The sequence below is a fragment of the Rhipicephalus microplus genome, chromosome 5 (assembly GCF_043290135.1).
Source record: "Rhipicephalus microplus isolate Deutch F79 chromosome 5, USDA_Rmic, whole genome shotgun sequence".
NCBI classification, from domain to species: Eukaryota; Metazoa; Arthropoda; class Arachnida; order Ixodida; family Ixodidae; genus Rhipicephalus; species Rhipicephalus microplus.
The window spans coordinates 45,668,831-45,688,374 of NC_134704.1; the positions used below are offsets into that span (position 1 = coordinate 45,668,831).

General features: G+C 45.8%; 2 protein-coding genes across 2 annotated transcripts; both read left to right on the plus strand.

The window, feature by feature from the left end:
* Positions 1 to 268: 268 nt before the first annotated feature.
* Positions 269 to 9,395, plus strand: LOC119174634 (uncharacterized). Its single transcript, XM_037425621.2, has 3 exons — positions 269 to 414; positions 3,744 to 3,839; positions 5,259 to 9,395. Exons 1-3 carry the CDS (start codon positions 406 to 408, stop codon positions 5,712 to 5,714), a joined length of 561 nt encoding a protein of 186 aa, XP_037281518.2. The 5' UTR covers positions 269 to 405; the 3' UTR covers positions 5,715 to 9,395.
* A 4,516-nt stretch (positions 9,396 to 13,911) lies between these two features.
* On the plus strand, positions 13,912 to 18,780 carry LOC119174633 (cuticle protein 10.9). The gene is made up of 3 exons (XM_037425620.2): positions 13,912 to 14,070; positions 15,300 to 15,350; positions 16,426 to 18,780. The coding sequence occupies exons 1-3, from the start codon at positions 14,062 to 14,064 to the stop codon at positions 16,771 to 16,773; spliced, it is 408 nt and encodes a 135-aa protein (XP_037281517.1). The 5' UTR covers positions 13,912 to 14,061; the 3' UTR covers positions 16,774 to 18,780.
* The last annotated feature ends 764 nt before the right edge of the window (positions 18,781 to 19,544 follow it).

Below are 19,544 nucleotides of genomic sequence, written 5' to 3' on the forward strand. Positions count from 1 at the left end.
TTGCCTAAGAGATCAAGTGTTTGGCTCCGATTCTGGCACTTTCGAAACGAGGGTCACCAGCAACTAAAAGGACGCCCTCCACCTCATGCCACATATTCACCCACAGCTCTTCATGTCGCGTATTTTCTTTTTTCAGATGTCCCGGAAGTGATGAGTCGTTCACGGAGCGTGACCACTAAAGTAGACGGGTCTCACTCATCATGCCCAACTTGCGCGTATACTTTCACCCATGCCCTTATCCTTCACCTCCCATGATTCGTCCGTGGCATACGCAATCGCTGTTTTGCAAACTCATGCATTCAGCGCTGTAATGTGTATAAAACGGCGAGCGCCCTGTGAGGAGACGTCACTAGTTGCAGAGCTTGTCAGCAGTGTTTGTCCGAATCGTCATCGGAAACGAGCGCGATGTTCAAGGTAAGGCTTCAAGTCGTGCGCGCCGCGGGTTCAGCACACGTGTCGCACGCATCGGCATCGTACACTTGTCGCCCAGCTGTGTATGTGAACGTGGGAGTGCGTTTTGCAACCGCCCCGTCGTCCTGTCGTCCAGCGCTGCACGGCCTATAGCCGCTTGACATGACCGTCGTCATGGTATCATCTTCGCTATACGTACAGCTGTCGTGTGGGCTCCGGGTGTGCTCACAAGAAGCGCTGCTGACGCTACGATTGCCTCAAACGCCGCGGCCAGGCTATAAGATACGAAAATCGAGAATGTTGCCGTTGGTTCGGGCGTGACAGCTCATCCCTGCCGGGAAGGCATTGAGTGAACAGGCGCGTGTGCTGTTTTGTTAAAGTTTGTTAATGACCAGTTGCGGTGTTCTAATAGATATGTGGCTATACTAGTGACCCGGAGGTCGCTGGATTGAATCCTGGCCGCGGCAGCCGCATTTCGATGGAGGGAAGATGCTAGAGGGCCGAGGGCTTAGATGTGGGTGTAGGAAACTTCCAGAGCCTTCTACTACAGAGTCTCTCATAATTTTATCGAGGTTTTGGGACGTAATACTCGAAAACTTATTATTAAAGCGTGAGAGCGGTCGCTTTCGCAGTGAAGTTGCGAAATCTGCTATGAATGCACTACAAACGACATTATAATCAGAAAAGTTTGATACTTGCATTGATGTATCAAACAAACAATGTTCATAATGCGTCTCTGCAGACCTCGTCTGCAGCTGTTACATCAGTATCGAGGCAAATATACGTTAGAGATCTTTGGTAGTGTGCCTTGATGAATGAAGAAGGAATATAAAGAATATGGATTATTGGTCGCTGTATGCCTACTGCTAATGAAGACACGGAAAAGCAAAGTGCTGGAGTAGGATCCAATAAGAGCAGGTAATTCACGCACATGGAAAGCGAAACTCTGCATGCATAAAACGTAACCTTTCATTAGAGTAACTAATAACTTTGACAAACCATATTAGCTTTTTTTAAGAAAAAAAAAGCTGGTGTTCCTTCCAGAACATCGGTTACCGAGGCAGAACATGTGTCAGTTCGTCTTAACTGTCATACCGGTTCGGAGAGACTAAAGGTTAACATCGAAGCATGAAGTTTGCATAGGAACGCAGAAACGGTCCTCCTACATTCATATTGAGTACGCATGTATGGTCAAGCCAGCAAGTTTGCTGCCGTATGACAACGAATTTCGTAGATAGCATCGATTCATTTAGTGCGGTGAATCACTTTCTTCTTTCTTTCTTATGTGATTCTTAAGGAGAAAAGAAGAGAAAAGTGAGCCCCGTAACGGTCTGCATCAGAGTGTGACACCTCAACAGTACAGTAGCTCATGAGGAGTAGGGTAAGGAGGAATTAAAAGGATAGGATTAAAAGGTGAAGAGATAGAGAGGAAGGAGAGAGTGAGGTGCAGAGACAGTGAATGACAGAAAACGGTGGAAGTAAAGAGGAGATAGGAAAGATGGACACGGTCGCAGGAGTCCAAGGACGGGGCACCACTCGGCGAGAGCTGTTGTCGGCGTCAAGAGATGGCGTAGGGTAAGTCCAGTCGGCCAGAGCTGCGCTGTAGCCGGAGATCGCGGGGGCGCAACAGGTCGGCACGAAATACAGAAAGCTAGTGTGAAGCACTAAATGAGAATCGCTGAACCAGTGACTGTACGGGTGGTATAATGGAACGATAATGTTTGCTGAGTCCAGGCAGTGTAAACAATATTTTTTGTTTCTCTATATTATGTTTTGAGCAGTCAGATCAATCTTGCAAGCTTACAACATTTACTTTTAATGGTCGCGAGGATTCCCTCGCATGCAAGGACAGACGTCATGTAGTAATGAAAGGTAGGAGTGGGGACCTAGTTTGTCAACTCAGCCACAAATATATGCGATAAATTATAATTCAAGTGTTAACTTTCGTTCATCTGGGCAGTATGCTGGCGTTGTATTGTTAGTTTGAAGTCGTTTTAGAGCACCGTGTATCAATCAGTTTTTCTCGAGAAAGCAACAAGCGATGAACAGCTATATAAAATGGTAAACTATACTGAGAGACCGGTGCTCCAGAGATTTTTATAGCTACACGTCTGCGGCCATAGGGGGCAGTTATCACCTCTGTGAAGATCTTCATGTACGTAAAAGCACTTTCAGAATCGTCTTGACTAGTGCCACCCGAAAAATAGACGCACTGCAAGAATTTCGTGCTTAGCAATGACGAAAGAAGTTTCACAAAGCAATTGACTTTGACTACATAACCCCTTGATCTGTGATTCCCTAAGCAATGGCCTTCGACAATACAAGTATGTGAGCTATGACATGTGGTCAAGTTTCTCTCTTGGTATATCCCTGTAAACCACGCAGAAGTCAGCCCTGCCAGTTTATGTGGCACTGAAAAAAACTACAGGTACATTGTAGTACCTATTGTCGTTCTCACGCAAACGAGCGGTGTGTAAGAAGGCTGGTGCATGTAAGAGAAATGGTATATCTCTACGGTTGCCTGCAAACCCGTAGGTGTAGTTGCTTTAATATTAATTGTTGGGGTGTTACTTCCTAAACTGATATGAGATGCCGTAGTGGAGGGCTTCGAAATTTCGACCCTCTAGTGTTTTAGGGGCTTGTTCGTTGGCGGTGTTGGTGTGTGCCGTAGCCGGGATGACGATGACTGACAATGACTGGCTCTCTTCCTGGATCTCTTGTACTTCTTCGGTCTCCAGCACGCCGTGTTGGGCTTTCTGAGAAGCTCCTGTTTCCATACATCGATCCATATCGTGTATGCCATCTAATGACCGACTTAACGTGTGAAATCGAACCGTTGTCTTCGTCCTTGTCGACTCGTCCCCGCACCGACATCGTTCGCGTTGTCCTTCGAAAGCCCTGTCGTACACCGAACCTTACCGACGCAAGTGTATAATCGCCCTTCTGACTACCGTCTTAGTTCGGGTGAACCGAGTCGGAGGTTATAGTTATGTGCCCCTTACCAGAGAACGAAGAAGAGGTGGGCGGGTGGTCTCTTGTTCGCGCCATCTTGGCTGTTGTTGCCCCAATCACTTTGATTGTGTAAATACTGTAAATGTACGCGTCTTCTGTCGTCTCCCTGTAACAATATCATGTGTGAAGAGGACTAGCTGTGGCACTACACAAAAATGCTAATCTCGTAAACACCATATATTACGAGAATTTTCACAGTTTACAGTTTATGAAGTCATTTCGTAGCCCCGCGTGGGACTAAACACTCTGTTCAAAGGAGTATGAACCTTCTGACCTTCCTTATTCTCACCCCGGTGGTGCGGGACTATCTCTGGTCGCAGGCGTCTCTCCTCGTGCTTTCCGCTATCGTGGCAAGGGCAAGCTGCGCGGGAGACATCTATGTGGATGAGACTCAAGATAGACCATCTCGGGTCAGGGTGAGCACCTATTTTACTACTCTTTGCGTTCTCTGTGAAAGCGCCGCTTTTATCAGACGGCAAGCCTGCAAAGAGCCTACACCTTCTAACGTGACTTTTGCTGACTTATATTGAACTATAGGATTTAGCGTATCGTGAAACAACAACCTTAAACATACGTAGTTCTAGATTAACGCAAACCGGAGAGTTTCTTATCTCTATCTTTCTTATTTTATCTTTCTCGCTCTCTCTTCGGATTAGCGATGAAATGTCGCGTTTTACGACATGGCTGAATAATCAAAATCAAACAAAAACAACCGAAATCGTGGCTCTTTATGCCCAAGAACGCCCTAGTACTCAAACGTATGTTAGAGAACAATAGTTGGTCTAAGGTAGTATGGAGCCCCCACTGCTCTTCTTGTGATAATATCTTGGTTCGGCAAATAAAACCTCGGAATACAGCAAAAATTTATTTAACGAAAATCTTCATTTCGTGGATTTCGCGGCTGTCTCGCTTTTCGGCACTCGATCATAATGTAATTGTGTTCTCTTATGGGAATTCCTTCGTCATTATCAATTCGGGAGGGGCAGGGCGCCCCTTGAATTTTGTTGCAATTAACATCGCAACAGATACTTTTTTCGTTCTTGGAGCAACTGTTCCATGGCCCTTAAAGAAAGTTTCTGTGTCATTATTATTATAAATATTGTTATTTGTAATCTCCTATAAAGGGCTGCTGGAACGAAAATGTTCAGTTGTTCGTCCGGAAGAGCCCAAAAATCGTACTGATAAACATGAGTGCACCCTGAAACATTATTTAAATACTTTGAAACTATTTTTGGTTATTACTGCACCCTTACGTTATGACATGGCATGATTATCTCGCCACGTGCTTGGAGAAAATATCGTGACGTTTCTACGGTCGCTCCGCTCTATGGATCAGTTGGTGACGTAAAAAACAACCATTTTGTATGTTGTCGTACTTTACGTCGTCACAATTAGCCGTATTGTTGCGTGACATCAGTCACCAGAATCGACATTGTGCCCGACGTCGCGCTGGTGTCGATGTCATAAGGCGTGCCATCGGGAAATTGACTTCAGTGTCAAAATTCTATGTCTTATCATATGCGGATCTTCATGGCTGTTCTGTGGTCTTAGTATACAGGGAATTTCTATGACTGTGAAAACTCGGCTTTGAAACGTATACTTGAGCTTGAATCTGGTATCATTATCTTCTTGTGCGCATGTCAGCGCATGTATGTAGGTATTTATTTTATTTTTGCGCCTATATACACAATCACCCTATTCTCACATTGTTCTTTCATGCTTGGCAGAGTGACCAAAACCAGCTCGGCGCAAGACTTAGCATAACCATTGCTTTGGCAATCAGGATCTACTTGTCTTAATTCGTCTCTCTTCTCTCCCACACGTCGACTTACCAGGCCAACGACGATCTCAGGCCCCCGGCTCCGTACAGCTTCACGTACGGCAGCTCGGACAAGCACGGCTCGCATGGCCGCGAGGAAAGCCGGGACGAGCACGGCACCGTGCGCGGCTCGTACCGCATCGCCCTCGCTGACGGCCGCATGCGCGTCGTCAAGTACGTCGCCGACAAGGACGGCTTCCGAGCTGGCATCTCGACGAACGAGCAGGGCACCGAGTCGGCCAGTTCGTCGGGCGTGGTCATCAACTCGCAGGCCCTGCCCGGTGCTGATGCTGCCAGGGCAGCGCACAGATCCATGACTCGGGCCGGAGGTTCGAGGCACTCTGCTCCGACGCGCGCAGCCGCGGCTGCGGCGTCTTCGAACGTGGAGCAGTGGGTACCGGCGCCGTCGCGCTTGAGGGCGCCCTCCTACCTGCCCGCAGAAAAGGGCGAGGTCGTCTATTACGAGTCATAACTTGGGGAGTATATGTGATCAGGGCACACAGTTAATATAGAGAGTTTCACGGCAGGGGCCGCCCTGTCCTGTAGCCTACGGAATCTCTCGCGTTCCATTGTATTATCCCTGTGGGAGAGGCACTGAAGAACGCAAGGATGCGGGGATTCTACAGCCACAGTTCCCCGGTGCCAAAGCCTTCTCAACTCTGCCCACGGCGCTACTTGTGTCAAATGTTCATTGTAAGCACTGCGCAGCCAATTTTTGACGACATGGTACGAAAGGTCTCGGCGTAAAGGTCGAAGTTGCTTATTTCTGCTGGATTCTTTATTAAGCTTTTTTGTTTCTAGTCCATGCCGTGGCATTTGTACAGTGTGCGAAAGCGGAATGAGTCAGGTGAAATAGCCGTTCTTTCTGGAACGCACGTCGTGAAGGTTTTGCGCGTAAGGTTTCGCTTGCCGAGTTCCAAGGCGCGGGTTCGTTTCCCGATAACCGCGTACGCATTCTCAGTGGAGGCGAAACGCAATATTACCGCGTGCTTAGATAGGTGCATGTGGAAGAAACCAATGGGGTCGAGATATATATATAAAAAAAAACCCAAAACGACGGGTCTCGTGATAATATCGTGATTTAAGGGCGCGCAAAAAGTTAGCAATTTTAGTCTTAGCGATGCTGCATAATCGAAATATCTTGTTGGGATAGTTGGTTCATGCTTGACCAAAATATTACGGTGCAAACAAAGGTAAAATAAAAGCTAAGAGATATAAAATAGTGTCAAAACACGCTCTTTCATTTCTTATTGTCTTTCACTTTCACTCTAAAAAACTCGAACGAATTCTCCTTTTATACGTGTACAATTGACATATCTAGAACATCCTTTAAAGGGGCAAGTTGACTCTCTTTAGGAAAGTCCTGGCACGCGTGGCCTTCCAAAAGAGGGGCATTGCATGACACCCTACACGTGCCTCTCTAAAGGGAGTGCTCCACATGTGACTCCCACCTGCAGTGTGTAAGTAGTCAAAGTGTGCAGTAGTCAAAGGGCTAAAAGCTAAGAGATATAAAATAGTGTCAAAACACGCTCTTTCATTTCTTATTGTCTTTCACTTTACACTCTAAAAAACTCAAACGAGTTCTCCTTTTATACGTGTACAAGTGACATATCTAGAACATCCTTTAAAGGGGCAAGTTGACTCTCTTTAGGAAAGTCCTGGCACGCGTGGCCTTCCAAAAGAGGGGCATTGCATGACACCCTACACGTGCCTCGCTAAAGGGAGTGCTCCACATGTGACTCTCACCTGCAGTGTGTAAGTAGTCAAAGTGTGCAGTAGTCAAAGGGCACCTGATTTGCTAGAGAGTTGTTTGCGACGTAAACATTTGGTTACATCAATCGAATACATTTTTGGTCACTTTATTCTTACCTTCCAGGGTTTTTTTTCGGCTTCAGCAAAAGATTATAGGGATTATGTTAGACATGAGAGCTGTCCCTTCGCTAGTGAGACTTTTTCCTTCTGCCTCAATCATATGCATTTCGTAATTTACGTGCCAGGATGCAACGCTATGCATGGATGCGTAGAGATGCACGCAGCTCTGCATGCTGCCATTGGCTTTCGAAAAAGAGTATCATTGTAAGACTTCTAAAAGAGAGTCAATGTGCCTCTCTGAAGGGAGTGCTGCATATGTGACGCTCACATATCTCTTTGTTAATGAGTAGTTTGTGTCAGAAGCATTTGATTGCATTATTTGAATACAGCATCGTTCATTACTGTCTTCTTATCTTCGCCGGTTTGTTATTCTGATGTCAGCAAGGTTGGTAGTGATAGCGGCTATTTGATGAGGCCTGAGTGCTGTGCTTATGCTAGTGCGCCTTTATTTTGTCTGAATGCCTGGCCTTTTATATACCACGGGGCAGCATCCATCGTATATGCATCTGATTGCACCAGCGCTTTAAACGAGCCCAGGAAGTTGTGAACTTGAGCAAGCTATAACTTGTTTCAGTGTGCTACAGGCGTTTTTTTAACTGCTCATTGTTTACTTTGGGTAACCTTTCTCGTTCTTCCTTTTTTTTTAGCTGCTGAAGATATAGAAATGGAGTAGCTTAGGTAATATGAAGATGAACATCTCCGCAGCAAGGCAGTTAAAACAAAACAAAATTGAACAACACTATAGCTGTCGTTTTTGTAGCTTTGAATTAGTTGTGGACATTTAAGATGGCATCTTACTTCAAGCGTGTATCAATTCTTATGTGACATTGGAATGTCACAGACAGGTAGCAGACACTATACACACTCTGTAACTTACGAATACTGAGATTTTTCTGATTTCGTAATATTTTCCGTTCGTCAAACATCTGCTTATGTGTTGGCAAAACAATGGATCGATTTCCTACATAAATTGTTTAGCGGGTCGCACCAATCCGACCTGTGCCTACTTTTCCGAGAATAGCGTGCACATGATCATTGACGTGAAAAATCCCGAAGCAGTTTTCAGCCTAATTTCCGACGCAGGCGATTTGTCATAACCGTGATGACATTTCGTCGATTCCAGTTCACTAACTTATTAGCGTTAAAATGTGTGTGACCCAAGCCCACAATATGAAACCTTGGAATATATTCTCAGTGAGTTCTTATGCTCACACACTGTTTGCCGTATTGCTTACCTGAACTTACTACTGACTAGGGCAGTGTACTCAGTATTAAATGATACAAATAAAGTCAGTGCATCCTTTTATTCAACGTAGTTTGAATTTGATGACTAGAACGTTGGGAGAGTGTGAGATGGTGCCAAAACAAAGCTTCCTTTTCACAAATGAAACTTTCTTGTGATCGTGAAATTTTCATTTTTTATTATAGGACCCTTTCATGGGAAAAATTCAGCAAGCATACGTCTCGAATAACTTATATCCATAACGCTGCATCATGATATGCGACCTTATTCAAAACAGATGTTATGTAAGAACGCCCGTTAATTTTTATGAGACTAGAGTACAGGGCATGCCAATTTTCATGGCATTGTTCAGCTAGCGTGTTTCATGGCGACATAGCTTGCAGAATGCCCCGCCGCAGTGGTCTAGTGGCTAAGGTACTCGGCTGCTGACCCGCACGTCGCGGGTTCAAATCCCGGCTGCGGCGGCTGCATTTCCGATGGAGGCGGAAATGTCGTAGGCCCGTGTCCTCAGATTTGGTTGCACGTTAAAGAACCCCAGGTGGTTAAAATTTCCGGAGTCCTCCACTACGGCGTCTCTCATAATAATATGGTGGTTTTGGGACGTTGAACCCCACAAATCAATCAATCAAGCTTGCAGAATATGAGATGTTTTCTGCAGCATACAAAAGCTGATAACATCATTTTTACTGCATAAAAATAGCATCCTTTGCTTGAGAACATGAGATATCTTGTCGCCATATTAGGATATTCGCAGGTCTATGCACCACCGAGTTGTATGCTTATCTTTTATCTAACACAGGCTTGTTGCAGATTGCACAAAATTTTTTCACTGCTATGGACTACAATGTGTAATTAACACTTGAGCCATGCAAGCTACTTTCCTATCACGAAAAAAAAAAGAAGGCAGTGTACATGCTTGGTGATTTCAAACAGGGTTGTTATAAGAATGTGGCCTTAACGTTGTCTGAAAGACTTGCTTGGAACTGATGTTGGTGTTGATTGGTCAACAAGTGTTACAATAAACGATCGTTATGAATGCTTTTCTGTGGGGGCTGAATGTTTGCGTGATATACACAAACACATAACATGCATGTTCTGGATGATTTATTCCAGGCGGTACTGTTTAAAAAAATTATTTCCTGCTTGTTGGTTCAAGTTTGTAAAATGAATACTGATGCAACACTTCACACAGAGCTGCACGAAACAGGACTGAGGGAAATAATGGTGTGAGCACTCTTCTTCTGAGTTCATCTTGATGTTGACTTTTTTTGTTATGTCATCATTGCTAATTTGATATCCAAGGTAATGGAGCGATATTTTTCCTCAGTCGTAAGTTCTGTGTTTCATCGAATTAATATTGCTGCAAATATGAAGTAGGTGAAAAAAAAACACATATCTAACAGGTTGGGCAACGTGAAAATGCGTTGACAGGCGCTGTTTAAAATTCAAATAAAAATTTTCCTGTGAGACAAACAACTCTTGTGCGCACATAGCCAAGCCAGACCTACTCGTATGCGATACCAAAATCCGCATCTGTCCTGAAAGTGGTGGCTGATGCGCAGCCACACCAGTAATGTGTCGCTATGGTGTAGTCCAGTAAAACTCATTAACATAGGGTTTCTATAGTTTTATGATTTTGTAACACGAAATGTTTTATGCCGGGGTTCACCATGGCTCTGCTGACGTATTTCCGTCACGGATATGACGCAGTAAAAATGTACTAAGATATTGCAAAAAAATAAAGAAAAGTTCTGTTGCGGGACGTCGAACCGGTGGCCTCTCACTTTACAGCGTGACACAACCCACCATGCTACAGAGCGTACGTTGTCAAGCTTGATAACAGCAAGCCGTCTATACAGACCGTATGCCGTTGGATGTCCTCAGAGCTTTTCAACTACACCGTGTTTTCGTCTTCAGTAGCAAGATGGCGCAACGGCCCTGCGTTTCTTTGAACGCACGCCTCCACGGGACATGGTATCTCGGACTGCGCGCTTGGCTTGTCAGTCTGAATCGTGATTCGGAAGAGCACGACGATCATTTCGCTCGCTGACGCGGGTGCGTTTACGAAAGGAGCTCGCTGCTCGTTTGTGATGAAGTAAGAATTGTGGCAGTTGTTCGTGCTCGTCTCGAGTATACTTGTGCGTCCGTCTTGTGCTTCTTCCTTTCCGTTTGAGCAGCGTGGTTTAAGTGTCGAGCTGAGACATGTTATTTTTCCACGCTCGTGCTGTGTTTGCTCACTTAGTGCGTGCTTTTCTGCATGAGGTGCACACTGTAAGTTTACAGTGTAAGCGCACTGCAAGCTGCTTGCTGTTCTTCGCATGAAATTGCAATTTGTTGCTGTAGCATACATTTCTTCACCCTTGGGGCGAAACGAGGCAAAATAAACGCTCAACTACATCGGTGAAGACACGTTTCAACTTTGTGTTATACCGATTCCTGAAACGAGGGATCAGCCATTTTTTAAATTAGTTGTAGATGCACTTACTCGCCGATTATTTCAGTTGGCACAACTCAGTGAGTCGCAGCGATGGAAAGGGTGGCAGCCCTGAAAGGTCAGTCATGCCGCCAGGGCGTATCCTACACTCGCTTCGACTTGCCATGTCTCCCTGGCCTTTGTGTTCACAGCCAGTTGTGTTATTTAAAGGTCGCCAGGTCGTCGATGGTGCGATTCGGCAGCCGCAAAACTACTAAAACGCCATTGTATCCATTCGTGTCGTTGTCTGTTAAGGCGAAAACCACAGATGCATCATCGAACTCGAAAAGTGACAGTAGGCGTCAACACTAGGCTTGCGAAAAAAAAAAAACTTCATGTGATAACATCACCTTATGACCTTGTCATGACGTCACTAATCCTCAACGTCTATGATGCCATTGTGACAATTTGGGGGGCAATAATAATTTATGTAAGTAAGTTGGTACGTGCAATTGCATAGGTGCGGATATATATATATATATATATATATATATATATATATATATATATATATATATATATATATATATATATATATATATATATATATATATATGCTATTGCGTCCCTGGGCGTCATCACGTGACATCGTCGCTTCGTCAAAGATGGGCCGATCTCAAAGGCACTGCAAAAATATGCGAGGTGCCATAGAGTTTCATACAATAAGACCTAGAGGGGAATCTGGCGCTGCTGTCTACGCGGGCTCCTTCAGCGGCGCTTGTACCCCCATGGGAATTATGGGAAGCACAGGCTTCGGATCTCCTTCTGATGGATCACGTTCTTGAGAATCGCAACGCTTGTTTGCTGAGTGTAAAACAAAGTGATATGAAGTTATGTTTAATTGAAACTTGCTTGAGTTTTTCGTATGCAAACTTTATTGCAAAAGGTTTTTGTGACTAGGCGGTAGAAGCGAAACGTGGACAAATTTAACCACCAGGGTATGCATTGCTTTGCCACTGTGTTCAAGATTTATCATCAACATGTAATGAATTTCTTTTACAATGTTTCAAAACAAACATTCTTGTTTTGCCCTCGAAAACACGCAATATCTATTTATGGAAATAACAGCTTAGTATTAGGTGACAAACACTGAACGTTTTGTCTGCTGCGATACCAAGTGCGTCTGTTCAAGTGGTCTGCCCCAAACGCACCTCTCGTCTTGTTTTGAAGTCGAGTTAGAAGGGCGTGGCGGTGCGTCTACTTTGCGTCACCGTCGCTTTGCAGTTGATTTCAACGAGTTTTGGCAAGACGCACTAACAAGAAACGGGAACTCAATGTGATATCTTGCACTGGCACGAGACGCTACTTCTATGCGCAGCGGTGAGTCGGCGACGCTTCGATTAAACTGTCAAACACGACTTATACAACTCCAGCGTTGCAGTAAATTGAGAGGCATAGCAGTTTTCAGCTTCTTTGAACAAGGAAGGCGCAGCTTCAGTCCTTTGCACCCATCATACTACCTACTATACGCGAAGAACGAAACTAAAACTGTAGGTAAATATTCGTAGACAGTTCACTGGCTAACGCGACCTAATCCGAAGCCTGTACTTTCCTTAATTCCCATGAGGGTACACGATTGCAGGGCCAGATTCCTCTCTAGGCATTATTGTATGAAACTCTATGCGAGGTGCCACTACCTTTTAACGCCCCCGATCTCGAAGGCAAAGAAAATGTACGTTGGGTGCAGAAAGATTTTGGAAAGCGGTGGGGGGCGGAGGGGGGAAACAACACAGGCGACAAAAGAGAGATGTCTTTCACCTCTGAGTCGTCTTAAGCAAATGCGTTAGAGATGATGCTACTTCAGTGATAAGAGCAAGGGCTCAGCTGTCGTTGTTGCGTACCACGTTTTCCAAGCCTTGGTTGGTTCCGGCACTGGGCTCGCGAACCCTCACTCGGAAACAAATGATGTCACAAAGCGTGCACTAACCTTCGCGCTGGCACAAGGGCAATAGGGCGTTCATCTGCTTCGTAGATATGGCGTTCAAAAATGCTTTCCTGGAATGGGTAAACATTTACGTGCATTACATTAAACATGCGCATTACTAATAATCGGCGCGTAAATCTTACTTATTTGCCTACCGCCCCAGCTTCCCGAATCCAAACATTACATTGTATTACGTCGCGATCTTTAGGAGTAGCTCCTGTTTTTTTTTTTCATTCTGGTTTGCGTTTTCTCTAACTGAATGTCCTTCCCCGCAGGCAGGGCTTAGATTGCCCAGGGGGCGAGCTCCTTCCCACGACGTATTTCACTCATTTCAACACCAAACCCCTTCGGAGGGGTGAATTGTATTCCGACAGGCATGCAGAGAGGGAGAGAGATCGCGCAAGTGTTCAACATGACTACCAAAGCGCCTACCGCAAGCACAAAAAAAATACGAGAAAGCGACGGAGAGGCATAACGCACTCTGGAAAGGTATCGTGTTCTCGAGGACGTTTTCTTTCTTTCGAGCCATTCCCGTACACGCCGCGCCCGAAACAAAGCATCAAAGTAAAATGAGCAGAAAAAAGAAGAAGAAACGGATGAGAGAAGACAAAGAGAACGCACAAAGCGATGGATCGGGAACTGCGAGGTTGTGTTTTTTTTTTTCGTAGTGCCGCCGAGATGATAATCGCTTATACAGACAGCGGTGGGGATGTTCATACGGGCGGTGGACTTCAGGTGTAGAGGTGAGGGTGGTTAGAGATACCGATACCCAGTCGTTGTTGCTTGAGGGTCACCGGGCGTTTGTCAGTTCGCCCGGAATCTTCGCTTACCGTCATGGCGCTGTACTTCATGCCGTCCTTTCTGTTTTATCTCGGAAGAATACGTACACCCTCACCACAAAGGCGAAAAATCCGCGTGGGTAACATTGCCCCCCCAGGGGGGGGGGGAAGAAAAGCAATCGCAGTAAGATGCGAAAAAGAGATTGTTGTTCTTCTTTCGCTCGATAGCGCTTCTCCGCTTGAGAAATTAACCGAATTCGACAAAAGCGGGCTGGAAGGGGGGATATATATGCAAATTTGGGAATCCAAAGACAATAATCTTACTGGGTCGAGACGGCTGCCATTGGAGCCCGGAGCCGAATAGTGGGAGGGGCCTCTTCGAGATGGGGAGATTGGCCTATATAAGCGAAACACCGGCGCAACGACAAGATCGTGCAGAGGTGTCTCCTTCTTCTGTCCCTTTAGCTTCTCTGTTCTTCTGCGCGGGAATTGCCTTCTGAGGCGCGACGAGCCAAGGAAAAACAAATCATGTACAAGGTGAGAGCATGTCGGCAACTAACGAACAAAGAGCTGTCTAGTTATACACGTTCCGGCAACCCTTCGTTTTTTCTCCGAGGCAACATGGACTTACCAGCACGCAGCGTAGTTGCATAATTAAGATGGTTATGGGCTGCCTCATCGATAGGGTGCGTGTGAGGGTAAACCTTACTGAGGCGTGCGGGGGAACTTTAACTATTCCTACAACTTTATCTGCCTTTCCCCGACTTTCTAACGTAGGAACTATGTACAACATTTAGAAGGGTCCGTAGTTCATCTGCCCGCATAGACTAAGGTCGGCACATTTAGGTCTGCTTACTAGTGAGCAACAATTTAAATGTGTGTTTATGCATCACAACGATTTCGCTTAATACCATAAGTTGTATTACAGCAGTCTCTGTTATTTATTTATCGCGTGTATAATAGCTTAATAAAGTTGGAATTAACACGCTGGAGATTGCTGTCAGACTAGGTCAAAGTTAAAGACTAGTAGCTCCAGCGAAGTGGCACTTCAGAAGTTACTCTTGACATCGTAGGTTGCGATAGCTACTCCAGTCGCGTACTTAGCTTGCTAACGAATAGATATATCGTCTCTACTACATTCGTGGATATAAAGGCAACATTAACCTGCGCTCAAGAGGTGGTGCGAAGCAAACTAACGTTTGTCCTAATACACATACAGTCAAGCCCTTTTTTTTCTTGTTTTGCATGCATGTGTTTGCCATCTATCGTCATAAACTCAGCCGCGCCTAGCATGCGTGCTGCCTCTCTAAATACCTGTCACTTGGATTGCCACATTGGTGCCAAAATGAGCACTTGCTTCCTATACGTTAATCTCTGGGCAGTTCATCTCAAGGACGAAAAAACATGGGTTACACGACATATATCATACCTGCAAATTCTACATATTCTCGAAACCGCGCGCATGGGTGCCTGTTTCATATGTAGCCTCCTGTCAATGCTACTATATTGAATAGAGGGACAAATTGAAAACGAATAACGTATAACGTAGAATAACGTATAGAGTTACTCAAAAACTAAAAAGAAACTTCAGCATGGTTGAAAGAGAAACTAACTGTACGCTTTCTCCCACATTTTCCCTTCTTTCTGGTTATTTTTTTTGCACCGTGTTCCTTCCTTACGGACGAACGGCCACCTTCGTCGACTCATCGCCATTTCGGTCGCACGATGATGACGACTCGTGCCTGCGGACCTGCTGCGTCCTTCAGCACGCCATACTCGCCCTTCTCGTATGCAGCGCCTACCTGGTCCTTGAAACCGTAAGTAATTAAGATTGACCCCGAGCCGACAGGGTGCTTCCTCTTGTCGCGCGACCGTTAACGGCTTCCAACAGAGCTGTGGTGTTCGGCCCAGCTAAGTCGTGTCTAGCGGAAGCTAGCTCCGTGTATGTGACCTGTTCCACTTCATTTTCTGCGTGTTTACTTTCGCAGAATTACTGATTTCTGGGACATATTCCGATCGCGTTTGGGATAAGTTGGCAACGCGTGACGTACGCTGACCTGCTGCTCTCTCTCTTCGGGCTAAGCTCGATAAATTGTATCTCAACGACGTGTAGAGAGACAGCGACGTGTTTTACGGTCTATTAGGTATTTTCTCCTTTCCTGCGGCCTAAATTTCACCCGTGCTGGTGCCTGCTAAAATTACAGTCACAGCCGGTGGCTCTCGACAGTCCGTTATTTCTTTATATGTTTACCAGATAATGCTAACCTTAAGTTCAATAAGACTCTGCTGATGGACTCTGTTTTTTTTCCTCTATGTGTTTCAAGTTATACGTTCAAATTAGCTAAACCATTTGCTAAGTACGTATTCTTATAGCTCTTTGATTTTGTTCTTCATATTGATGGAAACGATAGCCACTCAGTGTAGTTATCATGGCTGCGTGTTCCTTTAGCTTTGTTTTTGTCGGAACTGTTCATTTCAGAAATGGTCTCTGGCAAGCTTTAACTCCTGCCGGCAGCGAACCATTCGCAGTGATTTGGTGTTCTCTCTTCTCGCTTTTTTATTACGCGCCATGTTCATCGTTTATCAGCTGATAACAACGGGGAAACTTCGTTCACCAAATAGTTACCCGAAAACGAAAGTATGGACTTGTAAGCTATGCTAACTTTCACTTAGTTCTACAAGCTCCTTCCGTCATCGGTCGCCTGTTAAGGGCTCGTGACCGACGCCAACCAAGGCCTAGATTAAGACCAGCTCCGGGTAAACTTCGTTTGACTTTAACTAATATTGTTGCATCACCATTAAATATTTACGCCACCATTAGCGTGTTGATACCACGTAATATTAGTTGATTGTACTGGTTCGTTATCTACATTCCGCGGCGTGCTCTTACAGAGTGGCCAGGCGTTCCTGGCTGCGCCCGTGGATCCGCCCCAGCCGTACTCCTTCGGCTACGTCTCCAACGACATCGAGGGTAGCCACGGTCACGAGGAGACCGGCGACGGTACTGGCCGCGTGTCTGGCCGTTACTCCCTGAGCCTCGCTGATGGCCGTACCCGTGTGGTCACCTACGTCGCCGACGAGTTCGGCTACAGGGCCGACGTCGTGACCAACGAGCCTGGCACCGAGTCCAGGCCAGCCGCTGACACCACCTTCACGTCGAGCGCCCTTCCCGGACCCGACGCTGCCGCCGCCTACGAGTCCACGAGGCTAGGCGGTGTCGTCCTTGGCAGCCGTGCTTAAGCAATGACAGCTGAAGAAGACGTGCTCTCGAAGTCAAAAAACAAATGCACACAACACCTTACACACAAGAGCCCGTTCTGATGAGACAGGTAGCCAAGTTCGGGGTGATTCGTTTAACTTGAGATCATTTCGGTTGTGATGGACTGTGACTAACCGCTTCTACAGGAAGTCAGTCCAGTGAGTAACAATGATTTAGTCTATGCTAAGTCACTGTGGTCAGTCTTAACAGACCCATCAGAGTGGATCTGTTAGAATGCGGTAATGTTACGGAGGAGTATTTCAAACGCAATGCCCGCGAACTTGGCTTCACCGCGAAGCTTCCTTGCCTCTCGACACGTCTCTGTACACTGTTGCCATTTCCGGGTCACAATGGCTTCGATGCCTGTGAGGTCTGAATCGCGTTCGCGTGAAAGGTAAATACTCACACCTCGCTCACCTCGCAGTCGTTCGGTCTTCTTTCCACTGTTCGTGTTCATCTTTTCTTGTCCCTGTCGTTAGTCTAACGCGCATTGCTTGCTGTCTTACTTCAATGCTACAACTGTCCGCGTCTCGTGTTCCACGTTATCCACTAGCCTTTATTAAGCCGCGTAAACGCCTACGTTAGCCTACTATTTTGTGTTTGTAATGCAAATACGTAGAAAAAGTGCCCTTGCTTTGCTCTTTCGCTTCGTTTTTATTTATTGCGACAAAGACTTGCCTTTGTCCCATAATATTCGCTACTTGTCCAGCCACGTGCCTCACTCTTGAGGGCCTTCTCCCGCGCCCCTCTCTTTTTTTCGAAGCTATTAGCTCTCTGTTTCCATTTAACCTGCTTGTCCTTTGTCCTGAAATGGAAGCGATGCGTCCTGTGTCTCAATTCACTTGCGATACAATGACGTCAGAGAAACAAACAGTACATCTACACGAACAGTACTTGTCATACGCCTCAACATAAACATTTCAAGTAATGATACCAGGGCAGACATCGAACAACTTTTCGATGGCTTCGCGGCGTGCTTTGCTTCGTCAAGCCTTAAATCTAGCTTACTCAGTCCACTTACACAACGACACACAAGCTGCTCAGGAAGGAAAATATTGCCGTTTCTTTTTCTCGTTAACAGCCATGCTTTGCCCCAGGAACCCAACGACCAAGAAACAACAAATACACCCGGTATTTTCTATTCAGGTTACATAACAGGTCACAAATTGTGGTAACACGCAATTTCAGACGAATATAAACGAATATAACACTGTTTTTTACACTTAGCATCGCTTAGCTTCCATATCGGTGTCATCGCGGTGAGCCGATTGTTTACTCAGAGAAGCTCCTCCTAAGTCAATCTCTTATTCGTGGCCAAGTGTTCGCGTAAGCCGGGCTCGTGTTGCAATCTACGTGAAACGGTTTCTTCTGTCGTGCTTCGCATCTTGAAAACTTCTCTGACGGATTACGTGGAGGACATTTCGCCGACCTGGACTAATTTCTCGCCATGCGATCTGCCCTCCACACGCTGCCTTGCCCATTTCAGCGTTTTAGCTGCGATTTTTTCGAATTTTTAAAACAAGTTCCATTGTTTGTTGTTTCGGAACAATGCTATGTTCTATGGCTAGTCGAAACGAGTCTCTCTCAAGTACTTCTAGTGAAGCGAAATATCGACTGCATTACGCAATGGTGAGCCCAGAGAGCATGTACAGTGAGCGAGCCGGGTGGCAGTAACGACGAGCTCTCTGACCGTGGTTTTCAGTGTTTGTTGTCGATGATTTCAATAAAATGCATTCGGCTATACTGTTCATCATAGAACGCTGCCTGTTGTGCGTTGTAGCCACCGGCGGGTACGGGGTAGGATCTCGAATTTAGTAGTAGTATTAGTGTCGGCGCCAAGCCGACAGACTATAAGTGACTCCAATGTGTGAACGAAAGGCAACAATAATGAATTGGCGCTTCCTAGTTTTACTCACGTGACATACTTTTGCCTGTAACAACTGCGGAATTTTGAAAATCGAAAATAAAGTATACCTTACTCTTTCTCACCTTGTGTCTGCGTATCAACCCGAAAAGCGGCCTATTTCAGAGCAATAAAAAGATGTGACGGTGTTAAAGCAATGTGTTTTGCCAGCAACATTGCGGTGAGATATATGCAAGCACTTTCGTACGCTGCACTCTGGTATACCTGAAAGCGTTGGTACTGACCGTAGTCATTGCGAAAACACCTGCAGTACTACGCCGGGCAACGAGAAAGGCACCTCTGGTAACGTCATAGATTGCTGACGTGCAACTCATTGGCGCACCAGTCATCCCACGCCTGATTAAAGAGCTAGTGGTAACGTATTTTATTGTAAGGCTAGTGCGCTGCTGTTTATCGCTGATTGAAGCGGAGCAGTTAACAAATACCCAGCTAACCTGCGACCACTGTCCGTTTCTGAACATCACCTTCACTATTTTCTTGCTTTTGCAAGACGGAAGAAAGGCCACCTGCCTTGACTTGGCAGTCTCTGATACCGCAGTGTTTCCAGAGACGTAGTAATAGTACCTGAAGTTTAACGTCTCAGCACCACTATATGATTATGAGGGACACTGTAATAAGGGGCTCCGGAAATTTCGACTATTTGGTGTTCTCTAACGTGCATCAACATCGCGCACTACTCGGGCCTCTACCTTTCCACCTCCATCTAAACCTAGCCGCCACGACCAGGGTAGAGGAAGAAAGGAAAGACAAGGACGACCAGTTTGGCATAACTGGTATGCTACCCTGCACAGTAGAAGGGGAAAGGAGAGACTGAAAGAAGGGTATAGA